We start from the raw sequence: 20,004 nt of genomic DNA on the forward strand, positions 1-20,004 counted from the left end.
GGCAGTCTATGATGGCAATTCAGAATGCTGAGTCACACCACCAGCTCTGAATTCTGGTTCATTACTTGTTAGCTAAGGGAACTTGAAGAAGTTATTCAATAACTTTACACAGCCCAGAGAGCTGTAACATTAAAGGTCTGGTGTATATTCATAGCAGGAGTTCATGATGGTACCTAGGCTATAGAAATCATTTATAAATTTTAACTATTCTTCATTTAACTCTAAAGCTCAGTATAGTGCCTGTCATGAAGTTATATGTCTAAGAAAATCTGAATAATGATTATATAGATATGATACTTGGTCTTTTTATTAAAGTATTTGGTTTTAAATGACTCCAATTTCTAGTTTGTATGATTTAAACGGAAATTGGTTTTATGGTCAGCATCAAGAAAGAAGTCAGGGTTACTTTTCATATTGATTTTTCCTACTGTAGAAGGAATTATAAAAGAATAATTAAAGCAAAGAAATGTAGAGTTCAGATTCAAGAATCCCAAACCTTAACTTTTAATCTTGCTAAAGATTTACCTGAAAGGTCCAGTGATTGCTTTTCAGGGGAGCCTGGGAATATAAAACAAGTGTCTCCATGAAGCAACCCACTTTTAGAAGAAAAAGTTCATTTCTCTAACTTCAAGTTCTAGCAAGGAATAGTATTGATTAAAGTTTATTTAGCTGTCTTAATTTTAAACTGCTCACTACGCTCTTATCATTTGTGAGGCTATTTACTTCAAATGATTTATTAGGACCTATTGTGTGCCCGGCTTTGGAGACAAAATCAACAGGCATGGTGTCTCCAGTCACGGAAATCAAGGGTGTGTATGGGGACAAGACATAACAAGGAAGAGAGGGACAGACATATGGTAGTTGAGGGTTGGGGGTAAATGTAGTATAGCTGAGAAGCCTGGAGATTATGGGGACCTATGGGGAGATTCTGAGTAGAGAGAAAGTGTGAACAAAGGTCACAAAAGATGAGATAACCTAGGGAGCTCTTTCAGGGAAGGATCATCCAAGCTTGCTCTAATTACTGATAAAGGCAAGGCCACATTTGAGAGAACACTATGGAAAAAAACTAATGTTGAGAAACATTAAGAACCTCCATTTCAGTTTAATCCTCCAATTCTGCATCAATCTCCATTTTATTTCTATCACCTTGTCTAGCATCAACCTTTTACCTGTTGCCTTGTCACCACCTCATATTTATAACTTTTTCTACCTGGAACTATGTGATAACTTTACTATCTTTAATAGCAAAAGAAGGAGAAAATCCTATTACAGTTATAGACTTGAAAATTCCAACATATCTTCCCTGTTACATTTTCCAGAAGAAGCTAAAGTATAGGGAAGGTTGCAGAATGTCTTAAGTGGAACTTAGGAATGAAAAGGTTAGAGAAACATAGTGTCACCTTATTAGAAAAGGTGACTATCACACACACACACACACACACGCACACACACACATAGTATAGAGTATACACATTATGTATATTATATATAACAGTTTGCCATTTTAGGTCAATTCAATCACTTTGCTTTCTCTTTTTATCTCTCTCACACACGCACACACCCTCACTCACTCCCATGTGCATATATACTCTGGCTTTTTCTCCATTAGAATGTAAACCCCGAAAGAGCAGAGAGAGCAGTGCATTGTTCTGCTCTCTGTGTGCTTAAAACAGAGCCTCGGTTCTGTAGGCATCAAACCTCGCTTGAAGAAAACAGAGTGACTGATGCCTTTAGCCTAACATATATTTGAAATGCCATGCTCTAAGTGAGCCACCCTGCCAGACACGATGAATTGCTGAAAATCCTTAACACTCAAAGGCATGCCTAACTTAGTAAAAAATGCATAGATTAAAATAATATGAATATATTAAATAATACAGAACTTCAGTCATACTATTACATACTGGCTTTAAGCAGTTAGAAGTGTCATCACTCTTAAGTGGTCAATGGTCTACCACATCCTGAATCTGACCCTGTGAGGACTTCTAACTTAGATGTTAATTCTCTTCCTTCTTTTCTTTCTCTCTCATAACTGCAAATCTCATTTATTAGTGACACATTGAAAAGCCAAGGTACTATAAGGAGGCAGAGCCACAAAGCCACCTGTTTTCTCTCCTATTCCCACTTATATATGGCAAAACTTCCACAGTGGGGTATGCAGGAGGTGTGTTGGGAGTATCTGGGAGCTGTCCCAGGAGATATGGTTGACCATATCCACTATTCAAAACTCAGAATCCTGCCTCCGTAGGAGGATATTCCCTGTGGCAGTGGGAGTGGGGGTGCCCAAGGAATCACCAGGTGGGGCATATGTGGCAAAGTCTTCCATCATCTGGAAGTTACATGACTGTATAAAACCTAGAAATGTCTTAAAGAAATTGTGAGGTGATATACATGACTTCAAATCCTGGCTCTCCTCTACACTGGCTAGTTACTGCTGGGCAATTAATTATCTCCTTATGTGACAGTTTCTACATTTCTAAAATAGATTAAGTGAATATATTAAATCAACTAGATCAATGCACAGCATAGAATGAGAGTTCAAGAGACATATTTTAGGATACAAAATAAGAAGTAAAGAAGCTGCAGTTTGAAAAATAATTAAGTCACCTTAAAAAGTTCAACTTAATACAATCAACATAAATTAGAATAAATGTTATTTTCCTATGGGCTTTTTTTTTTTAATGTCACAGACCATATGTAGTTTACAGAATTCATTTCCTATGTAACTGGAGAACACTGTCAGCTCTCTGCTGACAAAACTTGTCTCTACCAACTTGGACTGCAATAGAAACCAGAGCTTTGAGGACAAGAAAGATTGAGCAAATACGAGAAGATTGGGAATGAGCTTGTTTCAAAGAATGTGAAAGTTTATATCAGTTTGGTAAGATTCAGTATTCAGTAACTAGGAGTGTTCATTATCAGTTACCAACAGACTTATGAAGACACAAAAAAGGCCAGCAGTGTAGTGACTGCAGATGTGGTATAACAGGCATTATTAGGGAGGATGGTGTGAGCATCTCTGTTTGGTAAGCACAAACACAGAGACTCACAAAGGCAAACACTTTATTGCATTGCAAGAAAACTGGCTGTTGTCTACAGAGGGCCAGAGGCCCAGGCCTTATTTGTTAAAGTTTAAAGAAACTTAGATCAAAACAGAACCTCCAACATTCACATTACTGGTCCATAAAATGAGTCTGAACAGAGGCCGTGTTTGTGAGTAAAGTGAGGAATTTAACACCAATCCATACCTTGCTGTATCAGATTTAACCAAAGGAAACAGACAAGGCTGTAAACTTGAAGAACAAAGACCAGATTATCTCAAATGCTATATTTTCCACAAGAATGTTTTATTTAAAATCACAGTATAGGAAAATTCAAAAGTCAAGATAGTATTGCTATATCATATTTCTTAGATCTCATAAAAGTACTCAATTAGTGTGGAAACCTATCATACTTATCTTGATGGCCTGTACAAATCTTATTTAGAAAATTTCTTCTTTTCTCAACTATATCCTTTGGCTTCTCTTGGCTTATTATAATGGTAACTTTTCAATAAAGGCATAATTAGCTAGGCAGGCATGTATATTCCCAAGTAAATAGTATTATATCTTTAAAACTTAACCAGAGATTTAAAAATAAGCTGGTAAAATTATCCTGAGAAGTTTCTCTATTTGGTTAGCCTTTCTCCTATGTGAAAATTTTGTATGGATTTTATAATTCTTCTAAACAACAACCAAAAAAGAGGCCAGAGGAGGGATTCAGCTTTTATTAAATTAGAATGCACTCTCCCAAGTCACAGTGAAATCAGTATTATTAGGATATCTTTTCTCCCCGTTAAAATTTTTTTGATTTAATCATTTTTATTTTATGTGTATGAGTGCATCGTCTGCATGTAAGTGCACCATGTGCATGCAATGCCCACAGAGGCCTGAAGAGGGCATCAGATCCCTTAGAACTGGAGTTACAGATGGTTGTTAGCTGCCATGTGGGTGCTGGTACCTGAACCTGGGTCCTCTGGAAGAACAGCCAGTGCTCTTCACAGCTGATCCATTTTTATCTCTTTTCTCTTCATTTGGATAACAAATGTGAAAGTAACTTTTTTGAAATAAATTTTTATTTTCTATTAAACATATTAGAACTTGGTTTTAAGTTCATCTATTTGTTACAAAGAGAAGAAAAAGTTAGTCAATCCTTGCCATGAATTGAACAAGAAAGCAACCTGAGACTCAATCTGGAAGAAATCTGTTTCTTCTTTAATTCCTTGATTCCTCAGTAAGTGTGTTCTGATGCTTTTTATAAGGTTGGCATGTTTCAGAGAGAGAGCAAAATGCTTCCCTTCATAAGCTGTATTCTAGTTTAGGGGTTGGAAAGATAGCACAGCAAAGAAACCAACATATAGTATAACAAGGAACACTAACAGCTATGAAAGTAAGAGATGCAGAATACTGGGTTAGATAGGGCTCATAGGGAAGACAGAGATACCTTCTTTCATAGGGCAATATTTTCCTAGATGTTAGGAGGAAATGATAGTGAAGGAATCATCAACAAAGCTCAGGGTTAGAGCACAACACAGTCAAGACTGGGAGTAGGCTTCTATATGGTACCACCATGGTACAGCAAGGGCCAGTGCTTCTAGAACTATGAGAAAGGGAAAGGTAGCCAGATGGTCAGCATGGGTAGCTAATGTAGGATGGATAAGGCCATGGGAAGACTTGGCCTTCAATTTGAGACAGATGAAAGCTATGTAGAGTTTTGAGTAGAGGAGTGACAAGACCTAACGGACATCTTTACCAAAGAGTTGTGGCATACTGTGAAGCAAGGAAGCCAAGATGTGGAGCAAGAAAAGGTTGTATGGACCAGAGTGATGGCAATGGGCATTATGAATGGACTGTGCAATGTGACAGACAATCAAGGACTTCACTGAGTGTTAGCCTGAACTACCAGAAGGCTGAGTCCCCCACTGACTGGGTTGATCAGGTGTGAAAGGAGCAAGCCAGGGATTAGAAATTTAGGAGTTTGGTTTTGAATTTTTGAATATATCAGGATCTATTTTGCCTTTAGACAGAGAGCGGGGAGGCTGAATAGGCAGTTTGCTGTGTCTTCTGGATGTTTAACAAAAGTTCAGGGCTGGAGATATCTGGGTGGAGTCATCATGAAAATAGAATTTGAAAACCAAAGCTGGATCAATCCACTTGAGGTCACTGTATGGATAAGGAAGAAATACAATGACTAAATTCCCAGGTCACTCCTGCCCTAGGAGTCTGTAGGATGAACAAGACACAATATCCGAGATGGAGAAAGGGCTTAAACCTGAAGATCACACACAGGTCTGAGGGCAGGGTGGATGGTATCAGCTACTGACTGATGGTAAGTCAAACATGGTGATAACTAAGGATTGGCCATCAGTTTTGACCTCTGGGTGGCTACCAGATCTGAACAGAGTAGAACTGCAGGGTGGTAAAGAAAGCCTAGTCACAAAGTTTCAGAGTGGTGAGGTGAATCTGTTGAAAACAAGCTTGGATGACTCTTTCAAAGCACTTACAAGCACCATTGACTTTTAAACCAATCCCAAAATGTCCATGTTGCTCGGAGATAGAATTACTATGGGTACATTGTAACTTGAAAGATTGAAGTTTTTCCAGATGAAGCCTTAGTTCTCTTAAATATCTTATTGGTTCCATAAGCTAAAGAATTCTAGGGGTTGGGGAGACGGTTCATCTGTTAGCACAAGGACCAGAGTTCAAAGTCCCAGAAAATAACATAAAAATGTTGGTGTGAGTGGGGGTCCACTTGTAATTCTAGTCAGAGAAGGCAGGATCCTCAGTAGCAAGCTGCCTACGAAGGCTAGCTATACTGCTGAACTCAGGGTTTGACTGAGGGACCCTGCCTCATCACTCAGATGAAAGAGTGATCTAGGACGGTTCTGACATCAATCAACCTCAGGCCCTAATGCGTACATGTGTACCCACATATGTGTGCTGTCACTCATGCAGAAACATGCATACACACAAGCACACCACATACACACATACGAAAATGGGGGGGGGATTCTGAGACTACTTTATGGGATTAAAATCTGTTTTGAGGGAAAAACATGCTGAAGTCACAAGCAATATTACTTCTGTTGATTGACTGTAATGGAACAAAATAAAAACCTGACAGTTGACTAAACAGAAGATGACATTTCATTGTAGTAAGAGTTACCACCTGTTAAAAAACTTATGTTTTGCAATGTTTCATTTTCTATTCCTATCTAATTGGGCAGCAGGAGTTATTTTTAATATTTTTTAATTAGCTAATGTAGAAACAAAGCCATTATTATATACAATAGTCCTAGATATCAACCAGCAAGTGTTCCTCAGTAATTCTTCTTCTTCTTATTATTATTTTTACTGTCAGTGTTGATAACCCTAATTGTCTCCAATTGCCAATAATTTCTGCCGGCAAAAGTTTTAAAGAATTGCAACAAGTTTTTCTTATATCAGAAACATTTAAATCTCATTCATAACATGCTATGCCTACTGTACTCAGACACTCTGCACTCAATGGACCCGCATTACTAAAGTCTACTATGAATTTGTATGTATAAATTCTACTTCAAAATTGGAGCCAAACTTGCTTTTTTTCCTGTAGCTTATGGTCTTCTTAGTATGGCTTTCTTGCCCTCAACATTTTCTTGGTGTAAACTACTGGGCATAAGAACAAGATTTCCTTTGTAACTGATACCTAAATTTCTATTCTGCTTTAAGCATCTAATTTGCACAGTAAAGACATATAATTTAAGACTTGTAGCTATATCACAAAAGTACAGCTGTTTATGCTGATCTCTAATTTGCTGAGTGGTAGTGACTGTAATTTAAATTTTTTGCATGTTTTTAACTACCATGCAAATCAGTATGCATCAGAAGCCTTTGTATATTGACAGGGACTAGGAAAAGGATGCCTTGTTTTGATTTCAGATAAGCATTCACTTTTCAGGTCAGCAGGTGCAAGGCAGCCCATTGATAATACTTGCTTCAAACCAGTGATAGTCCCTGGATGCAAATGCAATGCTAGTACACAAAAACTTGACTAGTCTTGATAAGCACAGTGAAGTTTTTAAAATCTCTATTATTAGCAAATTCTAGAGACAAATACGACTTTGTTAGGAACAAGATATATCCTGTTGACATAAATTTTGGTCATTTTACTAATGTGAATGTTTACTAAATCTGGAAAAAGATATTTTATTACTTATTAAAAAGAGACAGACTCAGTGGAAAATCTGCTGCAACAAATATATGTTCCATTTAAGGGCTAATTGATAATAAGTGTGAGTTTTTCCTTTGCATTGGTTCAGTTATTTTGAAATTAATACCTAAGCCTCAAAATAACCACAAGATAAAATTTTACTCTAATTTGCCCTGTTTCAGATAACTAAGCAATTCTCGATGAAACAAATGTTAGGAAACTGTTTATGTAACAATTAAAAGACATTAGCTGGATTTTTCCATTAAAATTTTGCAAATAGACGCTTATGCTTTAGTTAGATTCCGGCAGAAAGTTGGCACATGAACTCACAGCACAGGAGTAAATTTTAGTCTACAATAGTAGTATACCTATTAATTAAACTGTAGCTAAGAGATTACAGTTAAATATCTAATAGAATTTAGGGACTTGATGAGCAAAATAGAAAAAAAGTGAATTTTTTTAAAATATGAAAAGTTACTGCATTTACAAAAATAAATACCTGGCTCCTTATGGAAAGCTTGATCCTAAACTGATTACCAACATTAATGCTTATTTTGTTTTATGATTTGACAACAATACAATGCTATCACCTTGCATTTGATTTTGATTATAAAAACCCAAGATCCCAAGTCTCTTTTCACTCACTGTTCAGCCAATGCGGATAGCAAAGTTTATACCAAGGAAAGTCTGAGGTTGGTACCAGGGTTCTGTCTCCCGGTCAGAGACTGAACTCAGCGAGAAATCAAGAGAGAGAGAGAGAGAGAGAGAGAGAGAGAGAGAGAGAGAAAATCTTTGACAAACAGTGCTTTTGACCAAGAAAGTATTAAAAATATGCTATTTCCCTTTCTGAACTGCATCTGCAGCATCTGGCCTCTGCCAGTGGGAGAGAGCATGAATGGCCATTCCTCAAGGTAATTAATTCATTCAGACTGAATCTTATGGTAAGAGAAACTTGTATTGCTATTCTTTCATGGACCGTTTTGTTTTCTTCCCATGATAAACCATCATAATACACAGCTTTGAAGCTTTGAGTCAAATGCTTAGTGGACCGGTCAAAATACTGGAAAGTTAGGGATACAATCTGTATTTGAAATATCTTCAGAATATGCTGGGATCCCTAAATTGGCTTCTTAAGTACAACCCTCTCCTTCCCAAACTTCTACTCAAGAATAGCGCGGTGGAACACGAAGTGTGTCCTAGCAGAGTTCGCTATTGCTGTCACTCCGGGGCGGAAATACTTGACACCTGGCCTCTCGGAGTTCGCCGGCAATGGTGGACGCTGCCACACATCCTCCCTTCCTGAAGTCTCAGGGCTGATCACGACTGACATCCGCCACTTACCTGTCCGGGATGCTTGAGCCAGGAAGCGCTGGGTGCCAGCCCAAGACTTTGGGAGAAAGGAAGAAAACAAAGCAAAACAACTTACCACTTTGGCCCAGTCCAAGAAAAAGTGAAAACACCCAGGCCGCTCGGAGAACCGAGGCAGGACCTCGCTGGCAGTTGTGCAGGCAGACCAAAGCAGCGGTAAAAAAAGCCAGGGCCGAGCCGCACATAATGCAAAGCAGCCCGCCCCGCGCCCGCTGCCTGGCGGCTTTCCGGATGCGCGCTCGCGCCTCCGGGGCGCACCTCGGGGCCGAGAGTCCCTACGACGTTTCCCGCAGGCCAGGCAGCCGGACCCCGCGGCTCGGAGTAGGCGGTGCAGGTACGCGGGCCAGGGCAGCTCTCCGCATCTCAGGGCCCCCGCGGCCCTCCCAGCTCGGAACGGCTGGCCCCGAGGTCTCGGCCGCAGACAGCTCCTGGGACAACCGATGGCCGGCGGCCGCGAAGCGAGAGAGGGCTCCGCAGTCCGCTCCGGGACAAAGAAAAGAGCTTTTGTTTCTCTCCAGCCGATGGGGCTCTGCTGCATAAATCAGCTTAGCGAACAGCCAAACACAATCAAACCCAAACAAAGCCCGAGGCTGGGGGGAAAACCACCCTAATGTAATTCACTGGGTGATGCTGCATTTGTGGGAGGGGACGACTACAAGGACGGAGGGCGAGAGAAAAAAAAGTCTCAGGCGCATCTGTCGGCGCGAGCTTCTTCCACAGGTGGGCAGGGAGGCCCACTGCACTTAGTTGCAGCAGAACAGCTAGCCGAGGACGAAGCGGCAGCGACCCGACTGGCAGGAGAGGCGGCTTGGGGTGCCAGCAGCAGGGGGGCGCCGCGAGCTGCCTAGAAGCGCCGGTCTGCGCCCGCCGGCACCGAGCGAGGCATCGCGGCTGCCTGCGGGGCCCGGAGTGGAGCGTGCGGCCGCCGGCGCCCTAGGGGAGGGTCCGCGGACTCCCAGAGCCCGACCTTGGGGCGGGGGCTTCTGGCTCTGGACCTTTTGGCCCCAGTGCGTGACTCAGGCGACCCCTCCACCCAGAGCCCTGGCAGCTGGCGCGCTTTGGGCTGCAAAGGGAGAGGATGCGAGGGAGGCAGGGCTGGAGATGGGCGGGGATGGGGTGCGCTTGCCTTGTGTACCCTCAGCAGGCTTCCAGCCTTTAGGTGGCTGGGCGCGCTTGGGGCCGCGAGTTGCTAGGAAACCGCCCCACGCTATAGTGCCCCACGCTATAGTCTCCCGCAGGAGCGGCTGCCGCCCGGGGCAGCGACAGCAGCAGCAGCAGTAGCGGCAGTAAGCAGCATTAGCTCGGAGTAGTGTGGGCGGGACATTGGTGAGGCATGAAGTCACCGCGGCCCACACTCGCTCTTTGTTTTGCTCACTCCAGTTCTTTTTCTCCCCCTCTAATCTGATAGTTGCCATTCCGGTCGTTCACAAGAATTCCTGGTGCGTAGCCATGCAACAGGAATCGCAAGCCGCGTTCTCCTCCCCCCTCTTCCCCTAAATCCCGAACCCCATTGCTCGTCTAGCGGGTGTGATGGGAGACTCGCTCAGCCCGAGTGGCAGCTGTGAACCCCAATCTCTCACCCGGTGCTGCGCTCCTCCTTTGTTCGGAGATACTCACTGCCCCGCAGCTGCTGCTTTCAAAGTGGAGTCCAGACACTCTCCCCGCCCCCAACACTCTGCTCCAGGGATGTGCACTGCCCACTTTGCTTGCAAACTTAGGAGCTGGCCCTGTGTCCCATCCCAAGGCTGACCCGGGTCTCCCCAGCCCTTGGAGTGTTGGATGAATCCGCTTGGGGTGTCCCTGGAGCTACTGGTGGAGATGCCTGGACTCTCACAGACCTTGGGCAGCCTTGCTTTTTCCCAGGGTCTGATGGTGGCTCTTTGGCCTTTGGGTGGTTACCGTAGATATTTTGGCCTTAAACGTTACCTTCCCGGTAAACGGAACCAAGAAGTTACAGATGGCAGCAGAGCAGTGAGTGAGAAGCTAAGGAGAGGAAACAGGAGGCCTTTGTGTGGGCTTGCATTTAATCGTTTTTGAGAGGTGGCAGGAGCTGTGCTGCCTTGGAAGACTAAGCTGTGGTGACCTGGAAGACTGAGGAAGGAGCATGCCTCCCTAGATCCTGGTCAGTGTCACTGCCACAATAAATAAAGCAAAGGAGGGAATTCCAGTTCACTGGTTTGGAAAGGAGCACCAATTCCAATATGAGTCCTGTGATGGTAGTTCTCAGTGCTCTCTGGGACAGTAGTAGTTTCAGAATCTTGAAGTAGGACTTCCCGCTTTCTCTGTAGTAGTTTACCAGATCTCTTTAACGGAGTGTCGGCCTCTCACAGGCATCAGACTAGTCCAGCAGGTCAAGGTGAAATATAGGGAGTTCCCCTCCTTGTTTAATAGTTTCCGTCTTATTTGGTGAGAGTAAAGAAAACAAGTAGGAGGCTTTTTTTTTTTTCTGTTTTCTAATGGTTAACTGAGTGAACGGAAAGTACCTGATAAATAAACCACAACCTGGAAAACTCCCTTTTCTTCAGGTGTGTGCTATACATTGGGGTGTACAGAATAAGGCAATAAAGCGCCAGGAACCGAGTTGGAAGGGTGCTGTTTTTTTTTTAGAAACCGAAGGCATAATCCAAATTTTAAAGGCAGCTTTGTGACAGGTGCTGCCCTCTATAAAAGAACTCCTTACAGCTCTGCTTCATTTTCAAATTTTAGTTCTTTGGTTTCAAGTTTAAATAGCTATGGTTTTGGTAACTCTAGGAAGGGCCTACAAAGTAGCTGAGATGGGGCTGAGGGCTTGAAAATCTGCCATGTCACATATTCAAGACATGGTTAGTGGCTATTCAGCTGGGCAGTGTATTTTCCAGAGATTATGTCACAGGCATAAGAACTGCAGCCACCCTCGAGACAGTGAAATACTTCAATAGAGAAGAACTCAATCTCTAATGCTCATAAGAATGTGTGAGTCCACTCTCCTCTGTAAAGAGAGTATCACATCAGAGTTCCAATGGCATGGTTTTAAATCAAACTAGTGATGCTGGATTGGAAATAGCAGTTACAATTCAAAATGAAGAACAAGCTTCTATGATAAGAATGGATATAACTGTGGAATCAGTGAGGTATGTAACTATGTATTGTTAGATATTGGTATGGTTTTATTATATAAACTCAAAACAACTATGTAGAAAGAGTACCAAAGTGGAACTCACGAATCTGTTTCAAGAAAATTTGAAGCCCATTAGAAAGAAAGCCTGTGTGTGTGTGTGTGTGTGTGTGTGTGTGTGTGTGTGTGTGCACTGCACCATGAAAGGCATGAAAATACATTCCAGGGGCTGGGGAGATGGATCAGTTGATAAAGTGCTTGCCACAGCATGAGGGACCTGAGTTTGGACCCCCAGAACCCATGTAAAAAGCCTGGCATGGAAATCCCCACCTGTAACCCCAAAGAGAGGGAAGGCAAACCCCTAAAGCTTACTGGCCAGCCAATATAGCAGAATCAAGGTGCTCCAGGTTCAGTGAATGACTTTGTCTTAAAAAGCAAGAGGTGGACAGCAATTGACAAAAACACCCAGTGTCAGTCTCTAATCAGTACCCCCAGGCACTTGCACACATGTGCAGGTGTACCCCAATGCACATGTGCACACACACACACACACACTAACAAGTCGATTTATTTTCATTTCCTGATGCTGTGATAAAATCTTCTTACAAAATCAATTTAAGAGAGAAAGGGTTTTTTCAGGGGGTGGGTTCTCAGTTCTAGGTTACATTCCATCATTGCAGGGAAGTCAAAGCAGCAGGAACTGAAGCAAATAGTCATTTCACGTTCACAGTCAGAGAGCACTGAACTCACGCATGCATGCTAGTGCTCGGCTCACTTTCTCCTTTTCAATCAGTCCAGGGCCCAGCACATGAAACAGTGCCACCACATTCAGGGTGAGTCTTTCCACCTCTCTTAACTCAGCTAAGAAAATCCCTCATAGGCTGACCTTATCTAGACTGTTTCTCATTGTGACTCCTTTCCCAGGTGATTGTGTCAAGTTGACAGTTAAAACCAACCAAGTACTTAAACTACAAGTACACACGCACACCACACACCCCATACACAGAACTCTAGGGTGACAATTTTGTAGAGTGATTGAAGAATAAACTCAGCACTGTTTGCCACCACTTTCTAGGTGGGAAGAGGTTGTAATTCTGGTTACCAAAATAAAACAGATAAGATACTAGGTATTAGCCCGTGATCCTAAAAGTTACTAATGAGCAAGTTATCTAAATATTTTGGCCTATAAGAATGCAATTTAATGCTCCTGAAATCCTGCAACTCACTGTTAGGTTTTCTTACAGTAAACATAGCTAAAGACCTAGGAACAAAAAGTTTTACTTGTTTCCAAATAAATGTCACTGGCCATATAACTTATCCTTTCTCCTGTTAAAAAAAAGTTCATGATACTGTGAAGAAATACAGTATTATCTCTATTATGTTACCTGAAGAATTTTAACAGAGAAAAATGTTCAAGATGAATAATTCCTGTTTTCTTTCCTGTTCTGCTGTCTTGCTTTGAAATTTCTTGACAGCTAATTTTTCACCATTTGTGGTAATGAGAGCAAATGAAATTCACAGATAGTCTAAAATAACATTCTCAGTATTCATTCCAGCCTTTGAATCATTAGATTCTTTGAGTTCTTAATAAGTCATAAAATTAGATGACTTAAGCTTCTTTTTGCTGCCTTTGACCTTGATTGCTCAGTAATTCAGTTTACAGTGAGAGTGAATAAGCTATGTAGGTAGCAGGAGTGACAGAGACATCTGAGAGCCTTCGCTTTTATTGAGTGTATAAGCGTGAAACTGATTTTGTCCAAATGATTGACTTCATATATGCATCTACAGCCATATTCACAGTTTAATATTATGTCTTTTTGAAGATGAGGTCAGAACTGCTCAATAGCTTTTCAGTATGTTTATAAGTAACCTGTGAGCCTCAGTCATCTACAGCTCAGAGATATCTGGGTACACTAACTTGACTTGATAGGCCTTACAATAAATGACAGAATGCATGAAATCCAGTGAGGGGTATGGAAGGGTGCCAGTGGGGAAAGGGGTATAAAGATGATAAGATATTGGGTATGAAACACACAAAAATTCAATAAACATATACAAAGAGGAGATAAGTGGTCTAACCATTACGCTGCATTATTATAGCAATGACGTCTAGCTTCTGGCGATGAAGAACATAAGCCACTGAGAGGTGCTACTCACTAGCGTCTTCTGTGAGACTGTGTTTGTTTCTCATTATTCTGTGACCCAGAGACTCCCTACCACATTAACGTTCATAGATTAGTTCTAAACTCTAATTCCTTCTATATTCCAGGGGATTATGAATTGGTAGGCGCTGCACACAGCCCAGCCACCTGTGCACCAAGCTCCTGTGATGGTTCTTATATGCAAATTATAGAGTCTCCTTTATAATGGTTATACAGAAATTCCTGAGATGTCTTCATCAGTGCTTACAGGCAAAGTCTAGTGTCAGGTGAAAAACAAAAGGAACTGTTAGGGTGGAACCAGTGTCTCTTGCCAAGTTAGACCATACATGATTGAGTAGATGAGCTGTTAATGTTTTTCTAAAACAAGACTTCCATGATTAAGCTTGGAAAATGCTAGGTTAAAGTTAAATCCCTCTCTAGAGAAATTCCCAGAAATTGAAGTAAACCAACATGTATTAGATTCTCCAGAAGAACTCTTTTTTTTTCAGGGAATATCTCACAGTTCACACTGCTGAGCTGGTCTCCCTCTACAGATGTGAAAATTGTGACCCAGAGAGGCAAAAAGAACAACTTCGCTTCTTGAAGAGAATTCCTGGGCAGGCATGAATCAGAGCTCTGATTTTCTTGGACCATTATATATCAATGATGACTTTTGGTTTTAAGTAATAGAACTATATTGCAAGGGCTATAAATCTTCTCCTTTAATGGAAGGAAGTGGGAAGCATACAGAATTAGCAGCAGGCTGGGAGTCAAGGACTGAATAAGGCTAGAGAACCAAGGAGGCATTAGGCCTAACAGGCTCTCACTCACAAGAATGGGTCTGAATCATTCCTTCATCGTTGAATCACAAGCTTAACGTCAGAATCAAGGTTTAAAATACCTAAGTTTCAGAACTTTGTCTGCTATTACAATAGAACATCCAGGAAGGAGAAGAGGAATGGGAGCTCTTGCCTTTGGCTTCCTCTGTGAGTGAAGCATAGCCTGATTCCAGCTTTCTGTTACTCTTTTAAACCTTGTAGCAAATTGATGCTTAGTTAGTCGCTAATTCTCTACACAATGATTAAAGAGATGTGATGAAATTTGAATTAATCTCTTAATTTTGTGAAATTCTGTATTGGCCAAGTCTGAGGCAAATTGCATCAGGGGTCTTCTCTTGTGTGACCCAGCTCATCATGTCTGGAAGTGTTTGTGAACGGATACTGTCTTAATGATACACTGACCATATGGAGAGCAAGGTATAAATACCTCATTTCTTTGGAATTGAGACTTTGTGTTCTGTGCTATTTTTGGACTAGTTTAAATTTTTTTCCATCATAAGTTGCTACTAATAAAATTACTTATTAGAATACTAGAAATCATTAAAATGTCAACTACTGCAAAAGTTTCTAAATGCTTTTAAGCTCTATACGTTCTTCCTAACCAGGAAGAATAGTCTCCTGCACCAGTCTGAAACAGTAGGTTTGTATACATATCACATCACATTTTGAGCAATATTGAGCACATTTTCCTCAAACTCCCCAGTGAGAATAAACTGCAGGAAATCCAAACAGATCTTGGCAGCTGCCTTCTTCTCCCTCATTCTTCCACCACCCCCTGGTATTTCTTTGTATCAAGGAGGAACCTAAACAATAGAAGTGATAAATGTAATTGAAATGTAACCTTTGAGGTTCTCCATCTGAAAATTTGAATTCTATTCTTATCTAGCTGTGAAACAACCACCAGTGAGGAAAAAAAAGAGTTTTGGATTAGAAAAGTCTACATTTGCATCTGCTGCTTAGTAGCTGTTGTATCATCAGCAAGTTATTTAATTTCCTTAGGCCTCAGTTTATTCATCTTTGCAATGATGATATTAAAATGATTACCAAAATTGCATATTAAAATGATGTATCATTACAGTCCTATTATGATGGGTCAGATCCCCCACACTGACAGCACTAAATTCTGGCAAGGATGTGTACAACAGAAGCTTGTGCCATTCGCTGCTGGTGAGAATCCAAAGTGCCATAGCCAACTCCTGAAGACATTTTGGCAGTTTCTTAAATATTATATGAACCAAGTATCATATTCTTTGGTCCTCATCTAAAGAAGTCGAAAACAGTGTCCACACAAAATCTGCACTTGGGTGTTTACTCATAATTACCCAAACTTGGAAGCATTCAAGATATCCTTCAAGGGCAGTGAGATGCTATCCTCTGGGCATGGCACAGCCAATGCAGTCATGACCTCACAGCAGCTACAGCTGCCTGCAATTCACCTTCAAAAGATGGGGCCTATCAACAGGCAATCATAGAAAGGGGAATTAGTTACTGATGGTTTCTAGGGGAGGGGCAGTCCTAGTCCATTGTGAACCCACTGAGGAGTCCTCTAGGATCTATTGGGGAGCTTCAAACCCATGGCCACACAGAGGATCCTGGTTAAATTTACTGGGTCTCAAGAAAGAAACAAAAAGGCTTGGATGGGGGAAAGGAACTTGTAGGACCAAGGGGGCATAATAGGAGTAGAGGAAAATTAGAGGGAGTGAAGGAAGATACAGTAATCAGATGCACTTTGTATGTGTATGAAATTGTGAAAGAATAAATTCAATAGAAGTTCAAAGTTCAAAAACAATGTCCCTCCATCAGTTAATGGATAAATAAACGTAAAATATATCCAGACAATAGAGTATTTTTCAGCACTAAAGCAAAGTCCATTATGAAGCCACAAAGACAAGGAGGAAGCTTAAATGCATATTGCTACATGAAAGAAGCCAGTCTGAAAAGCTACATACAAATGATTCCAAGTGTATGACATTCTGGAAAAGAAAACGCTGTGGAGCAGGAGTTGGCCGAAGCTAGGCAGGCTAGAGGGATGAACAGCCAGAACAGAAATGACTTTTAATGCAGTAAGTGCCCCGTACAACACCACAGCGGTGGATAAATGTCATTACACATTAGCCCCAACCCACAGGATGTACAACAGCAAGAGTGAATGAATCCAATGTATACTGTGGACTGCAGGTGATGGTATGGTAACCCCTCTAACAAACATACCACTGTGGTTGGTAGCAAGGAAAGCTATACAAATGTGGGGACCGTGGTAAATAGAAAGCTCTTTGTATTTTCTCCTTAATTGTGGTATGATTCTGATGTTGCTGTAAAAAATAGTCAATAAACATACATCCACATGTATTCACACACATACCACACATGAAACAACCCAGCAAGATCATTGTGAAAATTAAGAGATAGATCATGAACAAAATATACTCGAATGTGTCGTGTATGAAGCCCACAGGTTTTCTTTACAATGATAATTAGGGCTATTTTAATTTCATGACATATCAACATTGAAAATATGTAAAATTATTTGCATATTGTGAAAAATGCAACAGCAAATATCTTCGGTCTTCTGAGTGCATAGCTTTCCTTTTCTGGTATCCATGAGCCTCTTTACTCACAGTAATAGATTTGGTGAGCATGTCTTTATATAGAAGGCTGTAAGTCTAGCATCCTTAATGACAATCTAGTTTTATGTGTTCTTTGTCAAACAAAATTGCTCTGAAATCTTTTCAGTCTGAAGTCATCCTTGTACAGTTTTGATATATATGACAGCTTTGCTTATGTGCCTGTGAAGGGTCAAGTATTCACAACATTGTCTTTTAATTCAAATTTGAGATGCTTAAAATTATATGTAATCGGGAGACTACATGATAGTTAATAAGTATTAAATGCTATTGCTTCAAATGTATGGTAGTTTTAAAGGCTCACAGCTGGTTCTCCCCAACAGAGGTATCTGCAGACATTATGAAGACAAGATTTCACATTGACTTAGTTCATCTGTTGAGCCAGTTTGGTATGCGAATGATTTGCACATCATTACACTGCTACAGGCCATTCTGAACCTCAATAACTCAGTGAGCCCAAGACTAAAACTCTTCCTCCAGCATTTTCTCATGATCACATGGCCTCTGGAGAGTGAAGTCACCACAAATTTAAATTATTCTAATCGAATTCACATGGAATGTTTATACTTGGCATCGTGCCATCCTCAGCCCCCTTCTCTAATTTCAATATTACTTCATGCTTCACCTTGAAGAATGTGACCTTTTAACATACTGAGGAAATTCTTTGTAAGTTAGGCACAGGATATTCAATTTAAGCATTCATTTAATAAACATATAAATATTTATTGAACATTTACTATGTGTAAAGTGATAGGCCCTATGGAAAACACAAGCATTAGTGAAACCTAATCTTTTTCTTCAACTTTTAAAAATCTGAGTTGGAAAAAAAGATGACTCAGTTGCTAAATTTGTAAGTAGTGTAGCTCAGGAATAGATCCTAATACCAGTAATAATTTGACATAACATAAAGAATGCTTCAGAAATTGAGAAAATAATTTAATAGATGTTAACTATTTGGACAAGAAAATCTAGAAGCTTACTTTATACTAAAATAGATTTATGATGGATTAAATGCTGTAGAGTGCAACTATGAGACTGTAGATGTCATTTCTCTCTGATATTGATAAGCTATTAATATAATAGACATTAATAAATATAAATTCAACTTATTCAATGTTATAAGAACAAGTTAATGTATTAGAGGAGTTTTAAAACTTTATCGGTTTACAAATATTTCATTAAAGGTAAAATTACAAACCATGGAACATGCGTGTGTAAGCAGATTAGGAATCATATAGTCTAGAGTAGATGACTGTGAAAGAATAAGGGACACAAGTGCTTAAAGACATATGGGAGGTTCATTCTTCCTAGTTACAAAAATGTAAGATATGAGATACCATTTTTATGCTACAAATACTCAAAGACTTCAGAGTGACAATAAATACCAGCCATAAAGGATTGAAATAAAAACATTCATGGTAGAATTTTAAATCATCTCTTTCTTGCAATCAGTTAGTGACATGTAATAAAATATTTAAAATATTTGAAACACAATCCCATGTCTATGAAGGAACGTCCTAAAGAGTCAGAAACATACGACATTTGTTATTTATAAATAAGTACATTTCAACAGGATAAATAATTGCAAAATAAAAAGATGAAAATAATGTTTCTGGTTATGAGAACCCTATATAAGCTAAAGGAGCAGAAAAGATGAACAAGTTTTTAAGTTTGCCAGTGCTTTCTTTTTCCTTTTTATAGGTGTATGCTGTATAACTCAGATTCTTTAGTCATTTGTTATCTTTAGTCCTGGAATAAAAATCTTTCCATCACTAACAACTGATTTGTTAAGAAAAGACTTTTGAAAATGTGACCATAGTTATCTTTTCCTTTTACGTGAAATAGTTAAATGACAGTCCAGTAACCACAGTAAAACATCGATAGGAATTTTGCAATCAGATCCCCTCAGCCCACCTCCTTGGGATTTGTATGATAACGCCTTCCAAACATCACACGCTTGTTTTTCACAGAGCTATCTGAACCCCAAGTTCACCATGGGCCTCCTCTTCCGCCTTCACTCACAGCCCTCTGGAAAATGTTTTCTCCACAGCCTGCACCAAATTTCTCACTTTTGGTGTAAGTTTCATCAACTCTAAGTACTGTAGCTTCCACTCCCTATTTGCTTGTCCCTAATTCTCTAATGTCCCCAATTCTCTCTTGCCTTTCCCAACAGTGCGCTAAGTAGATAGTTCTGTTTCCTTTCTTCCTCAGTAGTTAAGCTGTATAGTTCCCATTTTCCAAGTTTCTGAGCTGCTAAGAGAGTGAAAGCTTATCTAACCCAGTACCAGTCCCTTAGAGCGAAAGCTTATCTAACCCAGTATCCAGTCCCTAACAGTCAGCACAACCACAGCCTAGTATGTAGTGCTTCATAAATGGTGTGTGGTTATTCTTAATTAGTTGAGCATTGGTGAAAAATTCAAGTCTTGTTTCCTTTTGGAAAAAAAACAGGAAGTTTGAATGAATGTAGTGTACAATGGATCGCCTGGCGTTAGCTTCTTTTTCTTTTAAATCCTCCACAATACGATGCAAAGTAGGCATTTGGTGGAAAACCTACTGTATCACAGTGGTGGGAATCATTAAAAGAAAATTGTTCTGTATGAACTTCATTTGCAAATGAAAAGTAATTCATAGCGAACATGTGGCTATGTTACTGTAGAGACTGGTGTCATTTGAGGGCAGGATGGTGAACTCCAGTAATACCTAGCCCT

At 40.4% G+C, this 20,004-nt stretch overlaps 1 protein-coding gene across 2 annotated transcripts in view; it reads right to left on the reverse strand.

Annotated features, from left to right (window-relative positions):
- Itgb8 (integrin subunit beta 8) overlaps window positions 1–10,386 on the reverse strand; it is an 87,747-nt gene extending 77,361 nt beyond the window's left edge. The window contains exon 1 of one of the 2 annotated variants that reach the window (XM_029563256.1): window positions 10,179–10,386. Coding sequence is in view for 1 of the 2 variants with exons in the window: in XM_008832591.2 (XP_008830813.1) it covers window positions 8,657–8,783 (127 nt within the window). In the remaining variant the exon portion in view is untranslated. Of the gene's footprint in view, window positions 1–8,656; window positions 9,254–10,178 lie in introns of those variants that run through there. The other variant, XM_008832591.2, reaches the window with a different exon arrangement.
- Between the last annotated feature and the right edge of the window lie 9,618 nt (window positions 10,387–20,004).

Source organism: Nannospalax galili, unplaced genomic scaffold, assembly GCF_000622305.1.
Source record: "Nannospalax galili isolate Female #2095 unplaced genomic scaffold, S.galili_v1.0 scaffold450, whole genome shotgun sequence".
In the NCBI taxonomy this organism is placed as follows: Eukaryota; Metazoa; Chordata; class Mammalia; order Rodentia; family Spalacidae; genus Nannospalax; species Nannospalax galili.